Source organism: Petaurus breviceps, unplaced genomic scaffold (genome assembly GCF_028583685.1).
Source record: "Petaurus breviceps papuanus isolate PSGF00001 unplaced genomic scaffold, PetGlider_PUasm1.0 128, whole genome shotgun sequence".
NCBI classification, from domain to species: domain Eukaryota; kingdom Metazoa; phylum Chordata; class Mammalia; order Diprotodontia; family Petauridae; genus Petaurus; species Petaurus breviceps.
In genome coordinates, this window is record NW_027185664.1 from 5,415,678 (window position 1) to 5,435,058 (window position 19,381).

The 19,381-nt window shown below is 37.3% G+C and overlaps 1 protein-coding gene across 3 annotated transcripts in view; it reads right to left on the reverse strand.

Annotated features, from left to right (window-relative positions):
* The window catches only part of LOC138171839 (E3 ubiquitin-protein ligase NEDD4-like), a 507,053-nt gene that overhangs the window by 360,957 nt on the left and 126,715 nt on the right, over window positions 1-19,381 (reverse strand). For all 3 annotated transcript variants that reach the window (XM_069101437.1, XM_069101446.1, XM_069101443.1), the window contains exon 2: window positions 488-561. In XM_069101437.1, coding sequence (XP_068957538.1) covers window positions 488-561 — 74 coding nt within the window. The remainder of the gene's footprint in view (window positions 1-487; window positions 562-19,381) is intronic.

The following is a 19,381-nucleotide window of genomic DNA, read 5'->3' on the forward strand; positions in this document are numbered from 1 at the left end:
CACCCCTACCCCCCAAAAAGGCCAGAGCCCCAAATACTGCTAAAGGCTAGAGCTGCAATCTGGGGGACTCTTCATAACCACTTTAAAAGTCAAGGGAGGGGTGGCCAGGTAGCACAGCGAGTAAGAGCACCAGCCCGAGAGTCGGGATGACCTGGGATCGAATCCGGGCTCAGACACTTAGCACCCACCCAGAAACACCTGGCCATGTAACCTTGAGCAAGTTACTTAACCCCAATTGCTTAGGGGAGGCCAGATGGCTCAGTGAGTAAGAGCACCAGCCCCAGAGTCGGGATGGCCTGGGGATTGAATCCGGGCTCAGATACTTAGCACCACACCCAGAAATAACTGGCCATGTAATCTTGAGCAAGTTACTTAACCCCAATTGCTTTAAAAAAAGCCAATGGAGAATATGCCTTCCTCCACCCCCTTGCCTCTTTTCTTGACTTTGGTTTCTGTTGGTTTTTGAATGATCAAAAATGGCACATACCTTGCTCCAAAGATGTCTTTCTTTGCAAGATCAATTCCAGAAACAACCTTCACTCTGAGGATGCGTGATTCTCCCTGTTTAGGGGGAAAGACAAGAGAAAGAAATGTCTTAACTTTAGAAGCTAATGTAGACAAATGACTTTCAGTGAAGACACAACCCAGTCCAACACACAATCATACATAAACGTGATCATTGACCCAGAGGTGACTGCTGGGAAAGATTGACAGCTGAGGCTCCCTTCACCTGAAATTTGAGGCACTTATCCAGAAAGTCTATGATTCTAATAGCTAACAGTAATATGCATAAATTTAAATCAAGCTGCCTCATTAATAGTAGAGAAATAAAACTGTTCTCCTACAGATATGATCTTAATTTAAGTTATAGTTTTAAAACCAAAACATAAATTGCCCTTTTTGGACCCCACTTCAATTCCTCAGTGATCAAAGCTCCACTTATTTTTTTATTTAATATTTTATTTTTTCCCCAATTACATTAAAACAATTTTTAACTTTTATTTTACAGTTTTGAGTTCCATAGTCTATCCCTCCTGCATCACCCCTCTCCCAAAGATGGTAAACAATCAGATAGAGGTTATACATGTGCAATCATGTATAAAACATTTCCATATTAGTGATTTTGTATAAGATTAGAATAAAGGAAAAAGAATAAAAGAGAAAAATAGTATAAAGCCCCACTTATTTAACAATTTCCTCCCCTATGAGGGTTCCATTCTTATTTGTAAATAACCCAGGTTATAGGAGTCTGACCAAGCATATCATCTCCTTGAAAACTTTGTCAACAATGGATCATTACCAGAAAAACTGAAAAAGCCATAAAGTGCTCTATTATCAGAAACACCATCATCATCCGCAAGAAGAATCTGTCTCCACAATCCCTAGACCATCATGTCCCTAGGAATCATCAATTAATCTAACCCATATAATCCCCCTGTATTCAGTCAGGACACCAAAATAACAAGTTGAATGGGAATGAGACAATATGTTAACCAAAGGTGAGAGAGCAAGACAGACAGACAGAGAATACTAAGTCTTTACTCTTTTAAAATATATTGCTTCTATTATAATTTTATAGAATGCAAAATGACTTCAGGATATTATAATGAATGAATCCAACTAACATCAATGGAGCAGACATCGATCCATCAGGGATCTCAAAAGCTATAGAAGTAAAACTTCCTTATTTTACAAGTGTGAGGAGTGGCTCACAAAAGGTAACAAAGGTGCTAAGAGCATCTCAAAGACAAGATGTGAACTCAGATATGTTTTCATATGAATTCTTTGTCTTGTCCATCAAAATACAAGCTTGTTGATAGTAGGGATTGCTTCATTCTTTATACTTGTATCCCCAGCACCTAGCATAGTACCTATTACATGGTAGGTGCTTAATCAATACTCACTGATTGATTGAGTGATCCTCTGACTTTAGAACCCTGCTCTTTACACTATATACCATCAAAGAAGCATATGACCCATACAGGAGATGGACTGGTCCTAGCAAGAGAAAATGAAATCCCAAATGTTATACTTTTTTTTTCTGGAGGGGGAAGGTAGGGCAGTTGGAGTTAAGTGACTTACCCAAGGTCACATGGCTAGTTTTTGTGTTAAGTGTCTGAGGCCAGATTTGAATTCAGGTCCTCCTGCAGGACTCCAGGTCTGGTGCTCTATTCACTGCACCACCTAGCCACCCCCCAAATGTTATACTGGTACCTATATGTCATACAATGGAAGAACCTCCCCAGCATATCAGTTGGATCTCCTGTGAAGGAATTACAGGAGGGCATAGACAAGAGTCAATAAGATAAAAATGGATATGTGGGGCCAACAATTTTTAGTAATCTCCCCAACACACTAAATTTCTTTACATTATGATGTGTGTGTATACTTTGTATTTACTTGTCTGACTATATATATTGAAAAGCCCCAGTAGAAAATAAGTTTTCTTTAAAAAAAAAAAAGTATTTATTTTTAGTATTCATTATTTTTCAGTTTTGAGTTCCAAATTCTCTCCCTCCCTTCAGTCGCTCCCCTAACCATTGAAAAAGCAAGCAATATGATATCAGTTATACATGTGAAATCATGCAAAACATATTTCCATATTAGCCATGTTGAAAAAAAAGCAAGAAAAAAATAAAATATATACTTCAATCTATACTCAGACTCTATCACTTCTCTCTCTGGAGATGTTCGTCATTTTTCATTATGAGTCCTTTGGAATTATCTTGAATCATTTTAGAGATCAGTGGAGCTAAATCTTTCACAGTTGATCATCATTACAATATTGCTGTTACTATGTAAAATGTTCTCCTGGTTCTGTTCACTTCACTTTGCATCAGTTCATATAATTCTCCCCCGTTTTTCATGAAACAATATGGCTCATCACTTCTTATAGAGCAATAGTATTCCATCACAATGATAAGCCACAACTTATTCAGACATTTCCCAATTGATGGGCATCCCCTCGATTTCTAATTCTTTGTCACCATAAAAAGAGCTGTTATAATTTTTTTTGTACATAATGGCCCTTTTCCTTTTTCTTTGATTTATTTGGAATAAAAATCTAATCATGATATTGCTGGGTCAAAGAATATACAATTTTATAGCACAATTCCACCAACAGTACATTAGCATCCCAATTTTTCACCATTCCTCTAGAATTTATTGTTTTCCTTTTCTGTCATGTTAGCCAATCTAGCAGATGTGAGGTGGACCTCAGAGTTGTTAAAATTTGCATTTCTCTAATCAAGAGTGATTCAGATAATTTTTTCATATGACTATACATAACTGATTTCTTCTTCTGAAAACTGCTTGTTCACATCCTTTGACTATTTTTCATTTGAGAGATGCTTTATTTTTATAAATTTGACTTAGTTCCCTATATTTGAGAAATGAGGCCTTTATCAGAGAAATTTGCTATAAAATTTCCATTTCCTGATTTTCCTCTAATGCTGGTTGCATTGATTTTGTTTGTGCAAAAAGTATTTTTTTTTTTTAAGCAATCAGGGTTAAGTAACTTGCTCAAGGTTACACGGCCAGTTATTTCTGGGTGTGGTGCTGAGTGTCTGAGCCCGGGATTCAATCTCCAGGTCGTCCCAACACTGGAGCCAGTGCTCTTATTCGCTGAGCCACCTGGCTGCCCCTAAGCAATTGGGGTTAAGTAACTTGCTCAAGGTTACACGGCCAGGTGTTTCTGGGTGGGTGCTAAGTGTCTGAGCCCGGGATTCGATCTCCAGGTCGTTCTGACACTGGAGCCGGTGCTCTTACTCGCTGTGCTACCTGGCCGCCCCAAAAAGTATTTTTTAATGTAATCAAAAGTATACATTTTACTTCCCAAGATTTTCTGTATCTCTTGTTCATTCATAAATTCTTCCATTATCCATAGATCTGACAGGTAAATTTTCCATGCTCCCCTAATTTGCTTATATCACCCTTTATATCTAAACCATGTACTCATTTTGACCTCATCTTGGTATACAGTGTGAAATGTTGGTCTATACCTAGTTTTTGCCAGACTGCTGTTCAGTATCCCCAGCAATTTTTGTCAAATAGTAAGTTCTTATCCCAAAGGCTTGGATCTTTAGGTTTATCAAACACTAGACTACTATAGTCATTTACTACCATGTACCATGCACCTAACCTATTCCACTGATCCACTACTCTATTCCTCAGTCAGTACTAGATTGTTTTGACGATTACTTCTTTGTAATATAGTTTCAAATCAGGTATGGCTAGGCTGCCTTCCTTCACATTTTTTTTTTCATTGATTCCCTTTATATTTTTGACCTTTTGTTCTTCCAGGTGAATTTTGTTATTTATTTCTAGTGAAATGAAATAATTCTTTGATAGCTTGGTATTGCACTGAATAAGCACGTTAATCTAGGTATGCACTCTTTCAAGACAGAGATTGTTTCATTTTTGTCTTTGTATTCCTGGTAGCTAGCACAGTGTTTGACATGTAGTAGGCATTTAATATTTGTGAAATTGAACTGAGCACAAATCTTCAGATAGAGCCTCACATAATAGTCTTGTTAAAATCCTCTGATGCTCTGATCATTGCTTGCAACTGGCATGATAGAGTCAGGACTTGGGTCTTGTAATCCTTTAGTTTATTTCTATTTTTATTGTATAAAAGTATTTTCTGAAGCAATATTTTGGGTTGTAGGTTATTCTCTAGAGAGTGGAAAGGAAAGGGGAGATGATTAGATATCCATACATGAATAAGATACTAAATATAATTTGTACACACACTGTGGAATTGGAGTATACACAAAAGCATATTGGTCTTATCTTGATTTCCTGAAAGTAAAAAGTCTAAAGAAAGATAAGGAATGACCGTCATACTGTAAGGAAGCACATGACAAGATGTGTGACTATCATAATGATTTATCAGATACAGACCCAAGCTGAATATCTGTACTTTCTGAAGCATTTTATTACTTTCATAAAATCATAGCATGACATTTTGCTCTCTGGTTGTGACTTCTGAAGAATTAAATATTTAACTAAGGTGGCTCAAGTGATTAAAACATTTCCCACTCAAGTCGCATTTTACATGGTAGCTTGTTCAAGGGCAAAAAACACTGGCCAGGTCTCTTTGTGTGTTTTCAGGCTTCTCAGTCCATTTTGTTTTATTCTCTAATTCTTCATCAAAAGGCTTAAGAACAAATGACACGTATAGAAAGTCTCCAACTTAAAAGCAGATTATACTTCAACAGTTTATTTTGGTTGTTTGGACCACAGAACATTTTCCCCTATAAATAAAATTATGAAATTATTTTTAAATTGTTTAAATTTAATTATTTGATAATTTTAAGTTTTTAAAAAAATAAATACTTTAAGTCCCGGTCCCCAAATTAGTCCCAAAATAATTACAATTATTAGTTCCAATTCAAGCCCTAAAATCAACTTAATACACAGTGTAGCATGTCTCTATTGAAAAATGCATTCTTCTGTGAAATAAGATACACAGGCACTGGGGTATGGAGATCCATCTTGCCCTACTGGAAAGTTGGATGGGGAATGGGGGAGGATATAGGAGAGAACAGATTGGGGTAAGGGGTATTCAGTGGTATTGCTGTTCTGGGGTGGCGGGTAAGGGAAAGACAGGGAGAAAATTAGTAACTCAAAATCTTGTGGAAATGAATGTTGTAAACTAAAAATAAACATAAAATTTAAAAAAGAAAAAGAAAAATGCATCCTTTTACTTCTTCATGTCATGGTTTTCTCATGTGTTGAGGAGGGATTTGCAGTAGATGATCCAGAAGGTTCCTCACAACTCTCAAGTACAGCTTCTAATTCAGAACTTTGGATGCCAGGAATGTGACTCTTACTACACTTTGCTCTTTCTCCCATCCTTGTGACACCCCTTCTAGAAGAGAATGAACTATTCCTCATACCATTACTGCCAGCAGCAAGAAAACACGGCAGAGAAACCTCACCCTAACATCGTGCTAAGAAAGCCATTCCTAGGAATGGGTATTTGCAAGTCAGGGACTGTCACTGTGTTAGCCATTTCCCAACCCCATACATACATTTTATTCTTTATATTCTGAAGTCTATATTTATATTACTAGCTACAACCTATGAAATATTTGCATGGTGCCAAGTACAGAATAAGTTTTCAATAAATACTTCCTGAATTTGACTAAAGAGACAATATTGTATAGACCACTGAATCAACTACGTTGCGTATGTATTTCTTCTGCTTGCCCTGAATACCTGTGAGTTTTCAAGTTCTGGCCACCCCTTTACTGTTTACCTTTACTCTTTACCTGTTTTTCATTGCCTCCTTCCTTCTACTACTCACAATTGATACTGATAAATTGTTGATAGTCACACACATCTGGTCATGTGCTTCCTTACAGTATGATGGTCATTCCTTATCTTCCTTTACACTTTTTGTTTTAAGGAAATCAAGATAAGGCCAATGAGCTTTTGTATATATTCCAACTCTACAGTGTGTGTACAAATTATATTTAGCATCTTATTCATGAAGGTATATCTGTCTCCCCTTTCAACTCCCTGGAGAATAACATACAACCCAAAATATTGTATCAGAAAATACTTGGATACAATAAAAATAGAAATAAACTAAGGGGTTAGAAGACCAAGGTCCTGACTCTATCATACCAGTTATAAGCTATGATCAGAGCATCATATGTATGTCCCGCCCCATCTATTGCCACTTCCTCTCAGTCACTGTTTCCTCTGTATTTCACCTAGTCCCTGCCCTTGCTTGGCCCTCTCAATGGCCTGTTCTGTTCTGCTTCTAATCCATTTAACTTCACTTCCCTTGAACTCTCTCAAGGGCACGCTCTCCCTCTCTGTCTCTCTGTCTCTCTCTGTCTCTGTCTCTCTCTCTCCCCATTGTCCCCACTTTTTCTCCGTTATCTGTCATTATTACCTCAGCTAAACTGCAAGCCCTAACCCCCCCTTTCACTCTGAGTTCAACCACAGAGAATCACAAGACCCTACTGTGCATTTCTCAGAAATACAGAATTAAGATACTATATGTTGATTTTAATAACAGTAACAAATGTTCCATAACACTGCATCTAATTTTCCACTTTTTGAGTCAACCAGACCGTCCTGGAGTTCAACAATTCAACAAACATTAATTGAATAAATGCCTACTAAGCACACTGGTGATATAATGATAAATGGAACAGAGCTCCTGTTCTCAAGAAGTTTACCATGTACTAGCGGGAATGAGACACACAAATAAATATAATACAAATTTATATACCATGATTAAGAGCTTAGGAGAGATCAAGAAGATGGTGACTCAAGGTAATTCATTCTTTCCCCTTATATTTTGACTCTGGTGAAATAACTTAACATTATTAGAATCTGAGGTAGCCCAGGGTAGCAGACTTGTAGTCAAAAAGGCTGAGTTCAAATTCTCTTTTGACACTCTCTAGGTATATGACCATGGAAAAATTTCTTAAACTCTATGTGTCTCCTGCAGTTCCCTAGGAATCAATTACTAGGCATAGAACTATTTCAAATTCCACTGGTAGAGGAAATCTTTACAGGCCTCACTAGCTGGGAGGAAAAAAATCACAGATACTTCTAGTATTAGCACCTATCCCAAAGGCATGAAAAAGAATTAGAATAAAAATAACTTGACCAAGGCTCCCCGAGGTTTTTAATAGTATAATATTTGTGGCTTTCTAGAGCCATGTTCTACTGTCCCTATTATCTTTTACTTTTTGTCTATCCATATTGCTTCTTGACAAACACAACTTAAGACATAAGTAGGACAGAAAACCGTCAATATTTAAAGCCCTTCGCAACCTTACTTCCATATATCTTATCAGCCTTATTACTTCTTACTGCCCTTCATGATGCTGGTAGAAGGGGAACTGAGAAAATGAGGGCCTGCTCACACTCCTTCAATGAGCAGAAAGCCACCTTTACATTGTGTCTAATATGATGGAGGACTATTCTGCCATCACAGCCTCCAGATGGCCCAGGAATTGCCATCTGCCACTGCCCCCTAAGGACTATGAGACCTTTTGGTTTAGCCTGTGGCTGAACTTTCATCTATATGCTGTTTCCCTCAACTGGAAGGTAATCTTTTTGAAAGTAGAGATTATTTGTAGTCCCAATGCCCAATGGTGCTTGATGTCACCAGCACTTAATAATTTCCCCCCATTCCATCTGTTCCACAGTTCTCTTTGCACTAACTCTAGAACAATCCACAAAGCAAGCAGGCAGAGACAGAAGAAAGGAAAGAAAACGGAATTCTAAGGCTCCTAGTGTTCTCAGGAGGCATTTTAAAAGGGGTCGTGGCAGTGGTGGCGTAGATTTTGGTGTCCTTGCGAAACTCCTGATTTTTTTCCTATTTTGAATATTCATGTGCTCACTACTGCATTTCTTGGAATATATGTTGTGCTTTCTTCCTAAATTTCACTTGTATGATACCTAAGTACACTGTATAGCTGATAATATTTTTCAGTGTGTACCTTTTTAATCGGCATTTTTTTCTCTTTCCAAGAGATTAAGCTTTAGGGGTATGACTTATGCTTATTCCAAGGAGAAGAGGTAGAATGGTAGGTACAAAGGAAAGGAGGCTGAATTTGTAGGCAGAAGTCATGCCCTCCAGACCATCTACTCTATTTCCAATAACATCCCTGCAGCCATTATCCAGGGGAACAATCCCTGTAGAGAAAGGGTTTGCAATGTCAGGTCCCATCACCAAAAACTTCAAGTGAGTCCCCAAACAACAGAAACACCAGATGATAGGCCCTACATCCAGCCTAGTCCCCACAGCCATTATTCAGGGAAATGACCCTTGTGGAGATGAGATACAGTGACTGTCTCTGAATGTGCTATAGCACTCCCCCCTGCCCCAGAAGCCATACCTATTGAACAACCAGAAAATAATATCTCACAACCAAAGTCCTAGACAATGCCAAATGATTCTCCAAATATGGTTTTAGCAATGGTATGGACACTAAAGAAGATATGTTTACCTTGTGCTTTGCAACAGCATCCTAACCACCACTGAGCCTTTCCATTCAACTGACCCTAAATTCACAGTCTCCTATTAGATGGTAAGCTTGACTCTAGAGGAAGGATTATCTTTCAATCTCCTTCCATCTCTGGTGGCACAGTACTTTGTATAAAATAAATGCTTAATTAAAAAAAAACATTCATTCATACTTCCTACAAGACTTTATAGCAAGTCACTTAACCCTTCTGGGCTTCAGTTTCCTCACCTGTAAAATGAGATTGGCCTCTGAAGTCCTTTCCAGTTCTAAATCTATGACACTATGATTTTTATATTCAAAGTATCCTCTTATCTTTAAGTTTGTAGCAATGTGTTTATTGATGTCATATTTATAAGAAAGAACTGTACCAAAAAAGGAACAGTCATTTAGCCAATAATCGTTTATCAAATGCCTTCATATTTATTGATCAAAGCATTATGCCACATGCCAAGAGCACAAAGATGTATTAAGGCACAAACCCTGCCTCCAAAAAGGGTAAATAATGCCAAGAATGTGGTACATGATCTAAATTCAAACCCTCTTCCTGTCTGCCACTCGCTAAGTATCAGTGAACACTTGGGCAATTCACTTTATCTTCCCCAAGTTTTAATTTTCTCATCTGTTAAATGGGAAGGGGAAGGGGTGGACTAGATGGTCACTAAGGTCCCTGACACTTTTATGAATCCATATTAAGAAAAAACTTTATCATGTTTCTACAAATTTAAAAAAAAGTTTCGGTGACTTCAGAGTTTGAAATCTCTGTAACCAACTGACAAGTTGATGAACTAAAGCTAGAAATGACAGGCCACAAAAAATTAACAGGTTACTTAAAACAGTCCGATATCCTGAATCATCTTTTAAATGTACAAGGGGCACTTTCTATTTAAATAGATCTCGTGGTGAATCATCTTTTTTTTTCTATATTTTAAATCTACTTTACAGAAAAGTTGCTATGATAAAAAAAATACCCAATAATTTGGTAATTATTTGACTTGGCATTCAAGGATCTCCATAATATGGTTTCCGACTACCTGTGCAACACCAACTTGCCAGTGCTTGTTAGCAAAAGTAATACTCTCTAGCCAAGACAATTGACTTACTATTATTGCAAAATGCCAGCCTCATTGTTCCACCTTTAAGCCTCCATTTCTGTTGGTCTCCTGTTTGGAACTACTGTTTTTCATTCATTTCAGTCATGTGTGACTCAAGACCCCATCTGGGGTTTTCTTGGCAAAGATACTGGAGTGCTTTGCCATTTCTTTTTCCAGCTCATTTTATAGATGAGGAACTGAGGGTCAACAGGTTTAAGTGATTTGCCAAGAGTCACAGAGCTAGTAAATGTCTGAGGCTGGATTTGAACTAAGAGAGATGCGTCTTCCTGTCTCCAGGACAGCCCTCTACCCACTGTGCCACCTAGTTATGTACTTCCCTTAAGGTCCAACTCTAGCCTAAAAGACTTTGGCCACTTAAAGGCACTTGTTATATGACTCTTCGTACCACGCATCTTGCCTTTAAGAATTCACTAGAATTCATTCAGACATTTATTAAGCACCTAGGATACAACACACAGTCCTGAGCTTTAGTAAAAAGAGTAAAACATTAGTAGAAAGAAAATACAAAAAATCCTTCCTATTTTTCAAGGCCTATAATTGACTCTTGTTCATGCACTCTGCTAACTGTTCTGTGCCTTTTCTCTGGCTATCCCCCATGCTTAAACTACTCTTCATCCCTCCTCATCTTCACCTCCTGGCTTTCTCAAGATTCAGTTCACTTCTCCATGCGTAAGACAGCAAATATATGCAAATAATTTTATTGCTGTTTTTTCACTTCTAAGTTAAGACTAAGCTTTCATTTAAGTTTTTAGAAATAATAAAGCTGCACTAAATACAGAGCCTTCTGATGCTTCTTCTACAGCTAAAACTTGGTTCTCTAGAGCAGCCTTCACACTTCATCAGAAGAGTGTGGTGTCCACTCCAAGGACAAGCAGTTGCATTATTCAAACTATATCTGGAGGCGGCTAGGTGGTGCTGGTGAATAGAGGTGGCTAGGTGGTGCTGGTGAATAGAGTGAATAGAGCACCAGTCCTGGAGTCAGGAGGACCTGAGTTCAAATCCAGCCTTAGACACTTAACAACTTACTAGCCGTGTGACCTTGGGCAAGTCACTTAACCCCAATTGCCCTGCCCTCTCCCTTCCAAAAAAAAAAAAAGGCAAAAAAACAAACTATATCTGGAACACTGCATTGTTTCAACTGACAAACTCTAGTAATGCTCAGAAGAGGGTTCAGGGGGTTTGGAACCTGAGGAAGAGAAGACAGAGGTGGTAGTTTAGGGAAGGTCAAAGTTTTCAGGTATTTGGAGGCCTATCCTGTGGAAGAAGGGATAGTCTTGATCTACATGGCTACAAAAAGAGTTCTATTCATAAGGAAAACTTTCTGCTAATTACAGTTGCTGAATGACAGTGAGAAGTTGCCTTCCTTTTACTAGAAGTGTTCAGGCAAAAAATAAATGGCAACCAATGAAGAACATTAAATTCCTACATGAATGAGAACGCAGATTAGATACCACCTCTTTCCCAAGATTCTCTCCTATGATATCTATAAAAACACTTCAATGCCACTATCAGCAAAGAATCAAGGTTCTAAATAAAAAAGTTTCTGAGTCACTAAAGCTGGACATTCACATATCCTTAGCTTTACTGAGTAATTCAATTAGCCTTTGCTGCTATATGTGTTTTAAGGTAATGAAGCTCTATTTAAAAAAAAATCAATAATACAGACATTTTAAAATGCAAATAGGTCAGGGCTGTCTCATTTTTTTTGTTTTTTGATTGTTTCATTCAGTAATTCTGACTGACCCTCCCAACAATTAGTCTGAATTAGTGAAAGTAAAACCTATTAAATAAATGAACTGACATAAAATTTAACTCAAAGGGTAGAGTCACTCATTTCTACTCAATTAAAAGTTTCTTTTCCACCAGAATTATGACTAAAGCTGCATGGAAAAGGTCATCAAAGAATCTTTTTATAAATGTTTCTATTGTTCTAAACCTCTAATCACAGGACAGGAAGCATTTTTAAATTCCTCTTGGACCACCAGGGCAGAATGAATTACATTCTGTTTATGATTCTAAAAATGGCCCTAGTAAACAATGACCATGAAAACAAAGTCAGAAAGCACTGACATATCTTTGATAATTTGAGGTGATTACTTTTTAAAAAATAGCATTTTCTTAAGTCTATGGTGCCAGTTCATAAACAGCATAAAAAGACTAAAAGAAAAATCTAGGTATAGTTTGGCTGATGTGCAGTATGCCGTAGAGTATTGTAAAGTATTCCTCCTTTCCCACGTGAACACTTTATTTACTGAAAGAGTCAGGAAAATGATATTTGTATGAGAAACAGAGAAAAATAGCTTAAGGAAAGACAGTTTTGAGTGAAAGCAGCACCTCTTTGAGGCAAAAGTATTGACTGTTGGCTGCAATGTCTTTTATCCTAGCTCTTTTTTATGAAATGGAATTTTACTGCTAAGAAACACTAAATCAAAGAACTGTTTCAAGATTTTGGGATAATTGTATATTAACTATTTTGTGATCTGACAAAAATGTGCATTTGGGATTTCTCAAGGTGACAGAGGGGTGGGTTACTATACATGAGGATGTTTGTATTTGAGGCATGAAAAGTCAGAGAAGAAGCTAGTATGTGAAACTGTAAGACAGAATATATAAGGTGATAGAAGCCAACAGAGCCAAGAAGCTGGCAGATGCACAGCACATCTGAGACTTCCTCACTAGAGACAGTAAGGCTGGAACTGATGCCGGGAGCTGATCTGATTGAAGGAAAACTTTTATGCTAGGAACTAAGGAGGGAAAGCAGAATCCTTTGTTTGAAAAGTTGATTGGGGGAAAGGCTTCCATGCTCTCCAGCACTACCTCTATTTTGAAGGAAAGGTAACCCCTTTCTGGTTTTGCTTATGTTGTCCTTTACTCCCTTCTATGACTAAAGACAAAGAACTTTCTCCAGCCTGGAGATGTAGACCTAAACAGTTTTGAAGGTCTCAGGGTTAAAAATTAAAAAAAAAAAACACTTTTCAATGAGAGTTTAATTATTCCTCAGTGTCCAACCAAGGCAGTAAATCTGTGAAGTTCAGTAGATGCCATGCTTAAAGCTGCCATTTGCTAAGATAGTTTAACATCATTTTCGCAGCCCAAGAGTAGAAAAGACAAGAACAAGATTGGAGAGGCCCCAAAGAAGAAAGAACACATGAAGTAGACTACTGCCTATTGGAGGCAAAGGACATCAAGACCTACAGCAGAGGGTTGTGCTTTGCCTTGGTCCTATGACTGTACCTAATCAGATAGATTTACTGTTCCCACTCTCCTCCATGAATACCATGGGCATTAATGGGAAAGCAACCCAGGTTTATGTGGGGACTATTACGTTGTGATTATTACTTCTTCACCTTCTGTTATTAAAAGTTTCATGATTAAGACAAATATTTTGGCTGATTTGTTATAGGAAGCATATCAGTGGTGATTTAGAAGTTAAGGTGTTTGCCCCCCCACCCCCCAGGATCTTGAGGTTGTTTGGAGTATGGCTACCTCCCTCCCACTACCAAACACTACACCTCACAGCATAGATGCAGGTGAAGAGGAGAGTGAGCCAGAGCCAGATCAAGAAGAAGGAAACAACCCACCACATAATTAGACAATGGTGTGATTTGATCAGTCTGAGACGTTTCCTCTGTGTCCATCCCAAAAATACTTTGCCCTTTCTTCTTTCTTCCTCCTCTTCTTCTTCTCCCCCTAGTCCTACTCCAAATACCTTAATGGGCAAGAAAACCCGCCTTCTTAGAATCAGGTAATGCAGACATCTGTGAATTAGTAGACTTAAACTCACTTTAAATTATTAATGGTTAAAATCAGCTTCTTTACAGAGACCAAATCTTAACAAGAGGGGAGCAGGTGGTGGTGGCTGAATACTTGAAGACTGCTATAAAGAAGGAATCCAGAGCTGACCAGCTAGGGACCACTATTGACCACTTCATAGTTTTGCCCTGACTCTGCTCTAAATGCAGATACTCTGGGGTACTTGCATAACTTACCCACAGACCTAATACATGTGCCTTCTACACTTACTGTATCTCCCTCAGACTTCTTTTAGTTAAACCCAATGAGTCAGGAGGACTTCAAATTAAGAAGCTATTTTCTATTACCACAGTAGAAGACCAAGTATGAAATCAACTGGCACTTTCTGAGGGAACAGCAGATTTCTTTGAGAACAAAGGCACTCATCATCTAGAATGGCAACCTTTTATATACACAATATCAGAAGAGAGGTAACAATTTCTCATCCATCTCAGAGATCTCAGAAACAAAGGTCTCAGAAAAAAAAAATTCATTTGTTAGAATGTTTCCTTATTTGTAAAGGGGAAAAAAAAAACCAGCTACTTCAAAAATTACTGAAAGAGAAAGAACTGACAGTTCAGTCCCTGTGAAAACATAAGCTACAGAAGTAATGTTTCAAAAAGCTTCTTAGGAAGCATAGTATCCATTCAGCTGCAAGGGCTTTATCCCATTATAGTCACATGCAGAAGAGTAAGTGTCAGAAAAGCAGAGAAACTAAGAGAGAAAGTGAAGGAAGGTAATGAACATAGGGAGGTACACAGAGTTCCTGAAAGGAACTTGAAAAGCACTGCTTGAAACAATGTGAAAGAACAAGTCCATCAGAGCAGGGAAAGTCCCAGGCTGGCCCAATAGGAAGGAACTGAGTTATCTCAAGTCAACTGAAAATTAACTGTGCCTGTAACAAAGGAAAACAAAATTAAAAGCCAACAGGATTCAGATTGATGTAATAATTCTTGATTCCTGAAGGCCAATAATTAGGAATATTTATCTCCTCTTGATAGAGAGGCATGTGGTGGATCACTTGTTTAAACGCTACAAGCTTTTGAGCATGAAAGATATGCTGTTTGGCTTGTTTTTTTCTTCATTACAAAAAGTTTTGTTGGGGAATGGGGTACATTGAGAATGATGAAGATGTGTTTGTATGTTCTTAAGCATCAATAGATCATTAATAAAACAGTATCCTACAAAGTTAGAGTAGCTACAGACTCCAACCACAAAGGACGGACAAATGTGTATTTGACAACAGCTTTGTTCACTTGACATAAAATTACAATCAAGTCCCTTACCCTCTTCTCTCCCCAATCCCTTTATCCTTTTTTCTCCTCTAAGTGAATTTTATGAGTAGGTTCTGGTTGTTTCTGAGCTAAAAATCAGAACATGTGCTCTGATACGGAATAATTCTTTCACAGTCTTTTAAAAGCATACATTCTTTCTTAAAATCAGGAATGTCTTGCCAAAATCCAGGATGTTTGTTGGAACTATACTTACAATGAGACATAACTAAAGAGTGTTAATGAACTAGGGCAGCTTTTTTTTTCATGTATTATGACAGTTTTATCCAATGGTTGGAACAGAGAGGAAAGACTCAAGTTAGGACTCCACATGGGGGTATGGGAATACATTATTAGTGTTTGTTATGACCCCACAGGAAACATGGTTCATTGCAGTTTTACTTCCTTCAAATGTGCAAACATACATAATCAGATCTAACATTTCTGTTAAGGCTCATTACTCAGAAATGCCAATTTATTACTGTAAAGCATGAAGGCTCAACCAACAATGGTGATAACTACCAGCAACTCAATTAACTAATAACATTGAAAAACAGCATTTCCCACAGCATTTTAAAGGATGCCTTGAATGTACTGAATCAAAAGAAATGATCAACAAGATGGAAAATCACATTTCAAAATGTCTATTTTTCAATATATGTGATGCTTATAACAATATAAATGTAAACAATCACAGAATAATAAAAAAATGAATGTTGCAAAATGGCAGAGAACAAGCTTGGCCCCCAGCCAGAAGAACCATTTCCCCCTCCATTTGTTTGCAGAAATGCCTCCCCCTATGCATGTAGAAAACTGCATATGTAATATCAGATTTTTTTTCTATGTATATGACCAATTTTGATGGTTTTGTTCTGCTTTTTCTTTTTAAAATGTCTTTGTTATGAGTTGACTCTGAGAAGGAGAGGGAAGAATATAGAAGGAAATCTAGGTGACAAAAAATTAAATAAATCCAAAAAATATATATTTTTTAAATTGGTGGAGAAATGATTTTATTTGTGTCTCTCAATACCTGGAGCTTACCACTGTGCTTTGTGCATAGTAGGCACTTAATATTTGTTGACTGGGGGAGGAGGGGGAATAAATGTGTGAAAATTATAAAAAAAACAAGATTTAGCCCCAAAAAAGAAATATGAGAAGATACCCCCCCACACACACACACACATACACACACTCCTTTGCAGAAGGGGGTGGGGGAGTCACAGGTGTAGAAAATTACTTTTCATGTGAGTCTTTTTTTTTGGTATATTGATTAGTTTTCCTGAAAATTTTCTTCCTTTTTTCTCTTAAAAAATCTTTGAGGAGAGGCTATAATATCTATATAACATAAAAACAAAAGATTTAAATAAAATTTTAATATATTTCTGTTTCTATTCTCACATGGAAATACAGATGAAACTAAGGCACATTAATATTGCCTTACCTACTAACAGTCTCTTTGGTCTCTTAAAATTGAAGGCTCTGGGAGGCTAAATCTGGCTTTTACAAGCTGCAAACTAATTTCATTCTAAGCATGGGTGTGACCTGCTTAAGAGAATCTTATGGAAGTATGTTGGGCCAGTGGGAAATAAAGAAATTAAAATATCCTTTTTGATGATAGCTGCAGGGTGCTAAATTATGCTAGCTCACTTACTGTTTTTTTAATTACTTAAAGTGCATTTTAGAATATTCCTAAGTTTGAAATAAATTCCTTCCTTTAGATTCTAATACTTTTGTATTAATTTTAAATAAATTTATCAATAAAGAATACTCTTAAAAGAAGTACAAGTCAGGAATTCCTTCAAAATGACTAATGCTTAGGGTTTTTCTTTCTGTTGTTTTTTTTTTTCTCATTACCCACAGTATTTGTGGGAAGAGTGGTCAGTACTACAGAAAGACCACTGACTCTGGAAGGCAGAGGGCCTGGGTTTATAGCACATCTCTGGGATTTCCTTCCTGTGTAATTTGGGGAGAGTCATTGAATTTCTTTTTTGTTTTGTTTTGTTTTTGGAGGGCAATTGGGATTAAGTAACTTGCCCAAGGTCACATGGCTAGGTTTTGTGTGTGTGTGTGTGTGTGTGTGTGTGTGTGTGTGTGTGTTAAGTGTCTGAGGCTGGATCTGAACTCAAGTCCTACTGACTCCAGGGCTGGCACTCTACTCACTGCACCACCTAGCCGCCCCGAGTCATTGAATTTCTGTAAGTATCAATTTCCACATCTGTAAAAACAAATGATCTGGAGTCACCAGCCTCTGCAGTTCATTCTAAGTCTAGATCCATGACTGTATAAAATCATTTCTGTCCCTGAAGCAAGCATTAAGGGATTTTCCCTGAGGTTTTGATACCTGGTTACATTCAAACAAAACAACATAGGCATTCTGCTGCTCAGTTCTAACCGGGATGTCTTTAGTACATTCACGACACAAAACTCTCCCAATACAAAACCCTATTTTCTGAGTTCAAGATCTTAGATGAAAAACAGCATAAATTCTGTCATGCTTTGAGGAAAGAGGAGTTTTAGTCGTTCTTTTGTTATACAACATATTCCTATCTCTTATTACACAGTTTTCAAATAGCCACTCTTCCCTTACCATTGATTCACTTCAATTTTTCTTAAGCCCATTCTTTAGTTCTAACATGTAACTGAGCATCCAAACAAAATTAAGAATAGATTATAAAGATATAAAGTAGAATGCAAGGTTTTTGAGGGATGGAATTGCTTATTTTTCCTTTGCCTTCCCTCATGCCTAGAACAACATCATGCTCTTAGTAAGAATTAAATTGAAGGCAGAAGGAAAAGATGGTAGATAAAAGACAAATGCTAGAATATTACCCCCAAAGGACAAACAAGGGTCTTCACTATGGTGGTGAAAGAGAAACAGAAAAAACAGCGCATTGATGGAAAAGATGTTAAAATGGAATTGACAAAATATAAATGGTGGAAGATAGAGATCAGTTTTAGGGGAAGGACAGTATAATTCAAAATAGGTTAGATGTAGATAAGGGAAATGGGCACTTTAGAAAAGAGAAGCAAAAAGAAAGTTACTTCAGTTAAAAGGTTTTGAAGAAGGTGGGTGGGGAGGAAAGTAAAGGGAATAAAAGACAGCTAAACCAAGAATTTGAGTAAAGTCAAGGAACTTGGAACAAAATATGTGAAAAAGAATGGGGAGGGGGATGATGAGCCAGTGTGAACAGATTGGACTCAAATTAGAACAAGCAAAAGACAGGTGTTTGTGTGTGTGTGTGTGTGTGTGTAATGTCAACCTAACCATTATAACCCAAAAGAATGGATTCAACAAGAGAGAACACAGTGAGATACAGATACTGACACAGAAAGTTAGAATGAATAAGATAATGGAATCCAACATTAAAAAAAAATAGAAAAGAAAGGAACTTGGAATGAAAAACTGGCAAGCTGAAACAGAAATTACTAAAGCTGGGGGCAGCTAGGTGGCAAAGTGAGTGGAACACAGGTCCTGGAGTCAGGAGGTCATGAGTTCAAGTCCAACCTCAGAACTTGACACACTTGCTAGTAGTGTGAGCTTGGGCAGGTCACTTGGTGCCAACTGCCTTGCCTTCTGCCCTCCAAAAAAAAAAAAAGAAATTACTAAAGCATCAGACATTTAAAAAAACAAAGAGTAGTTCAACTCCTGCTATCAGACTTGGTAAAAATAAAAATACTCAATGTCAAGAGAGAACATAGGATCATGACTTTAAAGAAGGAAGGGAGGTATTCTATTCTTATTCACTATTCTATTCCAAATTCGCATTTACAGATGAGAACTTTGAAACTCAGAGATATTTAGGAAATTGCTAAGGATCACACAACTAGTAAGGACCAGAAGAAGGATTTGAATGTGCCTTCCCTGCCCCCAGTACAGCACTTTTTATCTAACAGCTCATACTGTTACACAAGAAAACATCTTTACATTATGTTGAAAAGCATCAGAGATGATAAAATAACATCATTATAACATGTATATTCACGAAAGATAAATGAGAAAAGGCATAGATAATGCAATAATTATCATAAATGTAACAGAAAAAAACAAAAAGTAAAATATAGAAACACTTGGAAAAAAGTTAATTTGAAATCCATGTGTTTTATTAACAATAACATTAAAGAACATATATGTACTTTTCTGGATCATATCATACTTATTGTGTGCTAGACTACAGGAAAGATTATAAGCATAAAAAATAGAAATAGC